At 35.7% G+C, this 9859-nt stretch overlaps 1 protein-coding gene across 1 annotated transcript; it reads right to left on the reverse strand.

Moving 5' to 3' along the window:
* Positions 1-4782: 4782 nt before the first annotated feature.
* LOC125498836 (uncharacterized) lies at positions 4783-7383 on the reverse strand. Its single transcript, XM_048647128.2, has 5 exons — positions 6717-7383; positions 5705-6385; positions 5517-5600; positions 5260-5345; positions 4783-5211 (listed from the first exon to the last, which is right to left on the reverse strand). The coding sequence occupies exons 1-5, from the start codon at positions 7381-7383 to the stop codon at positions 4783-4785; spliced, it is 1947 nt and encodes a 648-aa protein (XP_048503085.2).
* Between the last annotated feature and the right edge of the window lie 2476 nt (positions 7384-9859).

A 9859-nucleotide genomic window follows, 5' to 3' on the forward strand; every position in this document is an offset into this window, starting at 1 on the left:
ACTGTATCTGTCTTTACTTCTTTGTCTCTCACTTCACTTTTCATACTAGTAAACTAAGCAACAAAAGTGTCCGGGTCCATGAAATTAATGGATGGCTTTTGTGAGAAGAAAGTAAAGTGACCTTAATAAAAGTTTAGTTGATGGTTGGTGTGCTAAGAATAGTTTTATACTTTATCATTTCCCTCAGCGAGAGCCCTTTGGGTTTGAAGTGTGGACGTAAAACAAACCTCAATTGTACCTAGTGCTAAATAGCTATCTATATTAATATATTAAAAGGCGTGTGAAAACAAGAAAATGTGACACGTCGCGCTCTTCCTAGGGAGTTTTCATTCATGTAATCCATGTACAATAAAAAAATTAAGAAATTGTATAGTATAGGGTTTGATCCTGAGACCTCAAGTACATATACTAAAGTTTTAATCACTAAGCTAAGTTGTATTTAGTGCTATTATCAGAAAGTATTATATTAATAAATGAAATATTTTCTTACCGGAGTCATAACCTGGGTCTAATAACTAGTTTCACTTAGAAACGAGATGTGGATGAGTTTAGACCTATGACTTTTATGTGATGTCGACTCTACTACCATGTTAAAAGTCCAAATTAGCCAAAAATTTAAATTGTTGGTTAATGTTTCAAGAATAGTTTTATATTGTATCATAAGGAAATACTACATCTAACAATATTTGTTGGTTGTGATACTTGGAACAATATGAATGCATCCGTTGATATATAACAGATTCAAATGCAAAATTTACAGTAAATAGTGCTTTGTGCTAATTATTAATTCTTGATCAAGTGTTGTTTTATTTATTGGACAACATACATAAGTTGAGAAGCTCGTTTTAATATAATGCTCATTATACTAAAACTAATCATATGGTAATTATAAGCATTTGGAGTGTCCACTTAAAGATATTTTTTAGCTCGCAACAGTTCAAGAAAAGTAGTTTTTTAATTAGAAAAGATAATTGCTCCGAATATCAATTCTCAAGGCACACCAACTTAGAGAATGGGTACAAGGGTAAATAGGTAAGAAGTAAATCCCCCAACATATTGTTGGGATGAGGATTTAAAACCTAGGCACTGCCTTGAAATTCAAGGTGATACTTCACTAAGCTACCACTTCAAAAAGAGTACTTATTCTACATTTTTATCTTTTTGGAATGAACTCATTAGTGTTAAGTGATAAATGAAATGACGGGTAATGAATATTTACATTTCAATAATCTACGCACAAATTTCCTGAATTTTATAATTATTTATGTAATACTTATTATTTTAAGGCCATCTTTATGAACTTTTGGCTACAAATTCCCAACATTATGTAACCATGAGTCATCTTGTTAGATGTTTCTTAGTGTGTAGAACTTAAATTATGATTTTTTTACAAAATTTTCACTAATACATAATTGAAAATACTAATGGTAAAATTAGTAGCTTGGATATTGTAAATGTTATTTAAATAAGAACACTACAAGATGGGGGGATGAATTGTATCTGTATAAATAAACATACTTTTTGCGTAATTATAAAACATAAACAAAGAAACAAGTTAAAGGAACACAAGTGAATTTACGAGAAAAAACTTCTTGGGCCCAACACAACAAGAAATAACCTCGACCAATAGGGATTTTACACTCAACTCTTTCAGTACTTAGGCCAACCAATTTTGTTACAACCCAACTATACTCTCGGGCCACACCTTGAGTTCCTAAACTCAAGTTCCTGAACAGTGCTTCCCTTAACAATTGTTCCTCTCAACTTCACTTAAAATTTTATCACTTTAACTTGATTCACTCAAAGTTTCTCTCTTATAGGACCTCACTTAAAATCCTCTTACCCAAAAACCAAAATTACAATGATCAATAAACTTAGTTAATAGAGTAAGAAGGCAAAGAACAAATGGTGTATAAAAGAATGAAGGCACTGACATTTTAATTAGTTAAACTCACTAAATCACTTGGCCAGACACAAATTGGAACTTAGTTAGTCATAAGTATTTATAATAGTGATTATTAAAATATGTGATAGTGGATTAATCACTTTCTCATGATGTTCCTCAGCTAGACGAACATGTTCCATTATTTACCCGTGAAACTTGTGTAAATGATTAATATAGCTTCCTGAATTTTAGCAATTACTTGTGCAACAAACATAAATCCGATTTCTTAATGAAAAAATATTTTAATTAATAAACAAAATTAAATCCTTTTATCAAAATAATATCTTTAAAATATTTTATTTTAAGGCCGAAAATGAATTTTATTTTTCAACAAAGATAAAATCTTTTCTTTAGAAATATTTACTTTATAATCAGATTTTTAACAAATAAAAAATGGTTTCATATTTTTTAGCTTTAACAATTCAACCACACAAAATAACCATTGCACCATTCAAGTTACTTAAATTTGTTAGGTCCTTTAACATAACTTAATAGTACCAGTATGTATTCCTTTCAAATGAACAGAAATATATTCTCTTTTGACTTTATCATTGTTTCTTACCATTACCTACTCGTTCCTTACATAGGAACTAATAATAAAAGTCTTGCTTTCATTCTTTTGTTCCAAATGCATCTCCAATATCAGTTCCTTGAACATCTTCACTTAGTCTTCAAACCTAAACTTGATTTCTTCCTTATACTTAGTATTCTCTTTACTCAATGCAGTGATACCTTGAATATTTCATTAACTTAACAACTTGTTAGTTCATAACTTAGTTTGTTTCTTTGTTCCTTTGTTATTATCACAACTAGGGTTCAACAATTTTTCCCTTTTTGATGATAACAAGAAAGTTACAAACTAAGGAAGATAAAAACAACAAATACAATAAGAGAATGAAAGACATAATAATAATTTATATTTTTAATTATGGTCATATTACGGATTGAATTTTTTTTTTTTAAATTTTTTCAACTTAGTTTGTTCCTAGTATCTTTTTTCACCTTTGTCATCCTTAAAAAGATCAAACTCTTGGTTATTTTGGGATGATTGATTTTGCAAGAACTTTAGACCATTAACAAGCACCAAAAATGATTAAGTTAGTAATTCAAAGGGTAGACTTGCTCAAACGTCAATCACACAATACTAGCCATTTCAAGTAAGAAATTATGCAATCATTTGAAAAACGAAGACAAATAGCAAAAGTCATATATTTACAACACTTATTTCAAAGGACTATAAAATAAAAAGGAAGAAAAGAAAGTAAAAGGAGACAAAAGCTAGGAGTTCATGTTCCTTTAAGAGAAACAAGATCTTCGACAGTATGAAGGAATAGTTGTGTTTCTCTACTACTACTTCTTCAACCACTTCCTTCACTCTCTTCATCACCTCCTCGTGACCACCATCCATATGATGTTTCAACGAGTTCATTGGTTGAACCATGATCTCCATATTCATTTGTTGCTCAATCACTATATCACTAAGGACCTTGATTAAACCCATCATCTTGTCAGTTTTGCTAGCTAGGGTCCAGTGAAGGTGATTGTAAAACTTAATCATATGTTGAGCAAGGAGGCACACTTAATGGATCCACCCATACTCACTTGAAGGAACTTCTTCCTTGATTTTAGAGCTAGAGTCAATAGGGAGTTGGGGAGGAGGCACATGTGTGTTTTCTTTGGATAGTCCTGCTATTCATGTGAAAGGAACATTAGGAGAAGGATTTATGTATTGAGGAGGGAGAAAAGGAGTAGGGGTAATATCAAAGGTGGAGGCAAGTGGGTTTGGCTTATTGATGGTAACCTTCATCTATTCATAACTGGTGGGAACAGAGAAGGTAGAGGGGGAAATGAAAGGGATATTTGAGATGATGATATGTAGTTTTGGTGAAGGAGTAGTGGTAGAGATAGCTGGTTTCTTTAGGAGAGGGTTCATGTTATTCCTCTTGATTAGAAAGGATCAAGGGAGCATCCTCATTGGAAGGAACGTGGACTGTTTAAGCCGATCTCAATCATGAACTCTTCCTTGTTGAAGCCAAGGAAGGAGTTTTCTTAGGAATTGGTTTAATGGTCTTTTTGGTTTGGGCTTTGGATTTGTTTTTGGGTGGTTCCTCTAGTTCATCAGCTTGAGGAACTTGTTCCTCCAAAATCGCCTCCACAAGTTCCTCTCCTACTGCCATAAGTTGTTTCCTCTTTTAAGAGGAACTATGATGGATTCTTCCTTGAGTCAAATTTTTTTTTGCTAAGCAAGTGAGAATATTATATATTGAACAACAATTTTACAACCAAACCTATCCAAGGGAAGGCAAACCAACTAGGTTGGACTCCCTCACCCTTAGAAAGGCACTATTTAATACAATCTTTAAAGACTAAGGAACCATTCCCCATCTTTTCTAGTAACTTTTTTTAGGTAATACAACCCTTACTCTAGCTTTAACAATACTCATCACTTGCTTGCAAACGGAACTAATGCTTGGAGCACATTGCTCCCAAAAGACTTTATTTCTACTCTGCCATATCATATAGACCAAGGCAGCAACACCAGCATGATGAACCTGTTTCTGGAATTTAGTCCTTCTGCTGTTCTGAATCCAGGTAATTATCTGATGCAAGTCTTCTGCTTGTGTTGGGCAATGAAGCCATTCCTTAACATATTTCAGACATGCTAAACTGAATTGGCATTTGAAGAAGAGATGTGCATGATCTTCTTTATAACTACCACATAACAGACATGTATCATTGTTACTTATACCCATCATAGCCAATTTTGTTGTTGTCTGTAATTTACCCTAAATAGCCAACCAGGAAATGAACCTATGTTTTGGGAGATTCATCCTATTTCATATGACTCTATCCCAGTGAACCCTCTCTTGTTCACCCATCAGTACTTCATACACATGCTTCACTGAATATTGTCTCATGTTTCTGATTTCAGCTTGTGTGAATGATTGTTTCAATTGCTCCTTCACCTGGCACAATTTCCTCCAATACCAACTAGAGCTTGTATTAGGAGTATACTCCCACCAGTATCCTCCTTTAAGGTATACTGAATGCACCCATTTAAGCCACACACTATCTTGTTTAGTAGAAATAGCCCATACATATCTCCCAAGACATGCTCTATTCCACTTAAAAATATCCCTGAATCCCAGTCCTCCTGCACTCTTAGGAGTACAGATTTTCTCCCAAGCTACATTTCCAGCCTTAAGAGTGAAGTATTGGCCACTCCAGAGGAATGATCTACAGATTTTTGTGATTCTGTGAAGCACCTATTGTGGCAATATGAACACCTGAGCCCAATATTAATGAATGCTCACCAGAACTGCATTGACTAACTGCACTCTAGCAGTGTATGATAAGTTTCTAGAGCTCCACACTTTGATCTTGGCTATCATCTTGTCAACTAGTACATCACATTGATTCATACTTATCCTTTTTGCACATATTGGCACCCCCAGGTATTTGAAAGGTAAGTGTTGATGTGTAAAACCTTAGACATCCACTACTCTTTGTTGCTCTCTCTGATTCATTCCACATGTATATATTGCAGACTTAGACACATTAGCCTGCAAACCTGTTGTCATAGAAAACAACTTGAAAGCTCTCAGCTTTAAGTAAATGGATGCATAATCCCCTCTACAACACATGATCAAAACGTCTGCAAAACACATGTGTGTGAGCTTAGTTTCCTTACATCTGGCATGATAGTGAAACTGTTCAAGATCTCCATTTTGGTCAATATTCGAGACAAATATTCCATACACAGCACAAAGAGAAAGGGGGAGATAGGATCCCCTTGTCTCAATCCCCTAGATGAACTGAAATATTCCTCCATCACTCCATTAATCATCAAAGAGAATTTGGGAGTTGTAACACATTCCATCACCAGCTGCATAAACTGTGAAGGAAAACCTAGAGCTTCAAGCATCTCTCCAAGGAACTCCCAATTTACAGTAGCATAGGCTTTATGCAAATCAATCTTTAACAAGAACCCTGGCTGTGTTTGTTTCCTACCATAGTGCTTGACTAGGTCTTGTATCACCATGATATTATGAATGATACTCCTACCATGCACAAAACCTCCTTGGTTTTCCATAATCAGGTCAGGGAGCACTAATCTAAGCCTATTACACAAGACTTTAGTTATGCATTTATAGAGGGTATTACAACATGAAATAGGCCTATATTCTTTAACATTCTTAGGACATGAATTCTTAGGAATTAAAGTGATTACTGTTGTGTTTACCTCCTTCAAAATTCTACCACTTTGAAGAGAGTCCAGAACAGCTGCAATAATATCCTCTTCTATGACTTCCCAAGTGTCTCTGTAGAAGTAAGTCCCATAGCCATCTGTACCTGGAGCTTTAGAACCAGGATTAGAAAAGAGGGCCTTCTTGATCTCAGCCTCAGTATATGGTGCATTTAATATTGCTCTGTGTTCTTCTGTAATAACAGTACCCCCCCCGCACCACTTGCTGTATCACCGGTATTCTGTGAGCAATATTATCATCCAGTAACTTCTGATAATAAGTTACAAATGCTTGTGAAGCAGTTTCAGGAGTGTCACACCAGATCCAATTTTCATCATATATATTATAGATCATGTTCTGAAGTTTCCTGGATCTAATACTCTGGTGAAAAAAGGATGTATTCTCATCCCCATCCTTGATCCACTTAGGCTTAGGTTTTTGTGAAAGAAACTCCACATAAGCTTGATGAGTGATCTTATACTTCTAAGAAGCCTCCAATTCCACTACTATATTTTCCAGATTACTCGGATTTTCATGTAGCTTCAGTTGAGCTTCCATCATGTCTTGATAGGCCTTCACATTAGCAACCTGGATATCTGAATACCCTTCCTTATTCAGCCTCTTCAAGTCTACTTTAATACTCTTCAATTTCTTCTGGATTTGGAACATCTTGGTTCCTTGAACCTCTGTCATCCAATGCTTTCTAATTATCTCTAAGAATTTAGGAGAAGATCTCCACATGGTGAAATACTTGAAGGGTTTTTTCCTCCCATGAAGGCCGGGATGAATTGTTAGAATCACAAGAGTGTGATCAAATTCACCTTCATTGTGAAAGGAAGCCTCTGCAGTAGAGAATAGATCTAACCATGACTGATTGGCAACCATTCTGTCAATCTTGGAAAAAACTCTATGTATCCCTTCTTGTTTGTTGTTCCAAGTGTAGAAGTTACCAGAGGATTTAATGTCCTGTAACCCACAATGTGTCATACAAGCTCTGAGATCCACCATTTCAGTCTCTCTAACTTGTGCTCCAATTCTTTCCTCAACAGACATGACACAATTAAAATCACCACAGATTAGCCATGGTTCAGATATCTTGATCCTTCTCAACTCCTCCCATAGTTCCATTCTTTTCCCTCTATCATTGAAGGCATATATGAATGCATGTGACATAGAAACCCCTATCTCCATTAACAGGTTTCAGGAAGGAATGAATAAATTGCTCTGAACATTGACAAATGTTCAAGTGAAAGCTTGTAGGCTTCCAAGCTATCAGTTGCCTTCCCCTATCAATCATAGCTGAGTTAGATGTGAAACACCATCCCTGAAACATTCTCTGAAATAATCTTCTAAGGTTATGAGCCTTAACCTTGGATTCCAAGAGGTTAACAACACCAGCAGCACTTGAATGAATATATTTCTTCACATCTAATTGTTTTCTAGTGCTATTAATGCCTCTCACATTCCAACATAAGAGCCTATCCATTCAGCTTGGAAGGATCTCCCCCTCCCTTTTCTTGTGCCTCCTGCTCCCTAGTTCTACACATATTACCATCTACCTCAATAAGGCCTGAAAAGGATTATGAGTAGACATAGGAGTTCTTGTTGAACTCCTCACATTAATAGGTTTCAGTGCTTTCTGAAATCCTTCTGGATCTATCTCCCCCTGATTATTCTTCTCTATAATCTCCTTAGCCAGACCTTGTTGTACCACCACTAGTTGTTGGACAACAGATGGTTCTAATGTAGTGGAAGCTGGTTGCTTAGGTCTCCATTCCTTTTTGCCTTGTTTCCTTCTACATTCTTGAACAGTATGTCCAAATTCATTGCAATGTACACAATGAACAGGTGACCACTCAAATGTCACAGGGACATCAGTGAGCTCCCTTTTTTCATTCCAAAATTGCACTAATGTAGGGAAAGTCTTATCTATCTGAACCTCTATTAAGATGCGAGCATATTGAAGCTTCTCACAATTTTTCGTAGCTTCATCATGTTTTATTGGATCACCAATCTGACTAGCAATCTTGTGCAAAGACTTCTCTCCCCAATACTTCAAATTCAGCTTGAACTGCACCCACACAGGTACAATTTTCAAGTCATCCTTCTCAAAATCCATTTCGGAATTCCATTTTTTCATGATCAGTGGTTTCTAATCAAAGAAGTAATGACCATTAATTACATGATCCCTAACATCCATCACCTTGAATCTTACTAAGAACATTCCTCTTTTCACCATAGCCACCTTATCCACTCCCTGATTCCTCCAAATCCTTCGAAAATATCCTTCCATTACATGGACAGGTGGATTGGCACCTAATACATAACAAACCAAAGAAGAATTCCAGAAATCCACTTCCTCCTGTATATCCTCCATTTCAATATTCACTGGTTCTGATTGATCATTCAATCCAACCATGTGATCCTCTTGATCATCCTTTGCAACATTCAATCCAACTATGTGATCATCCTGATCCACATCATAATCATCGTCCAATTGAAAAAGAACAGGAGCAGAATTACCTCTATGTGAAGTCTTACGAGCTCCTGGTGTGCTCTTCACCTCAACACTCTTATGAATGGATTGAAGCCATTCATTGAAGGTATGGCGAATGTCTGATTGTTGCTGCAATTCCTTTATTGAAGATTCTGGTGTCATAGGTTGGCCTATTCTAAGTCCAAAATCTAGTGCCTCAATACCTAATAGTTCCTCCATTGATCTCGTTTTCAAAGCTTGTGAACCCGATGAAGGTCCTTTAGCTTTAACTTTCTCATTGCCTTTCCCATTTCTACCTCCTTGAGCATTTCCTCCTGATTTCTTTGCCATGGCTACAACACCGAAGTATTGAGAAGAATTACAGAGAATTTGTCAAGTTACTGTTCCATTGGATTTCTAGAGAGAAGACAGAGATTCTCTCAGATTAGGACCTCTCTCTATCTCTCTGAGTCAAAATTCCCTCTTGGAGAAAGAGGTCCAAGCCATATAGTGTTTTCTCATTAAAAATATTACCTTGTTTAATCCCCAAGGTAGGCCAACCAGTTGTTAACACGATTTCAAACATATAGTACATTCTTTGTTCCTTTAGGATTTCAAAAAGTTCAACAACATGCACGCTCTTAGCCCAATCTAGTTCTACAAATAATGACATACCTAGATTCACTTCGTTCAACTCTCTTCTTTGAAGCAGTAGTAGTAGTTCCTTTAAGAAGAATAGGAACAGGTTGCGGTTTATCTTCCCTCTCAATTTGAGTCGGAACTTCTTCTTCAATGAATTTTCTTCTTTTTATACTCCTTCTAGGAGTTTCTGATTATTGATCTTCTACCTCTGTATGTGTTTCTTGAGTATTTTTTATTTCTATTTTTTTTGGTAAAGAAGAGGGGTTATTCATTTGTGAGGTTTTTGAAGATTTTACTTTAGGAAAAGGTGAATTAAGGGAGCTTTTTACCATTTGGTGATGAAAGATCAAGGTTTTATGTGGTGCGAAGAGGTGGGTTCGAAGGTGAAGAATGGTGAAGATGTAGTTATTAAAGGAACACAGTTTATGAAGGAAAGAAAAAGAAAGAAGATGCATGTAACAGTTCACGAAGAGTCATACGTGCGTGGCAAATAATACAAAAATAAAATTAAAAATAAAAATTAAAGAAAAGAAATGATAAAGATGAATC

This window comes from Beta vulgaris, chromosome 6, assembly GCF_026745355.1.
Source record: "Beta vulgaris subsp. vulgaris cultivar EL10 chromosome 6, EL10.2, whole genome shotgun sequence".
Taxonomy (NCBI): domain Eukaryota; kingdom Viridiplantae; phylum Streptophyta; class Magnoliopsida; order Caryophyllales; family Amaranthaceae; genus Beta; species Beta vulgaris.

Bases quoted from the DNA above. Each gene is read 5' to 3' on its own strand.
- LOC125498836 (XM_048647128.2), bottom strand. From the start codon at position 7,383: ATGGAGATAGGGGTTTCTATGTCACATGCATTCATATATGCCTTCAAT. The intron at 6,386-6,716 runs GTAATCTGGAAA...CTGTTATTACAG, and splicing joins GAAGCTACATGAAAATCCGA to AAGAACACAGAGCAATATTA. The intron at 5,212-5,259 runs GTGAGCATTCAT...TTGCCACAATAG, and splicing joins AGTTAGTCAATGCAGTTCTG to GTGCTTCACAGAATCACAAA.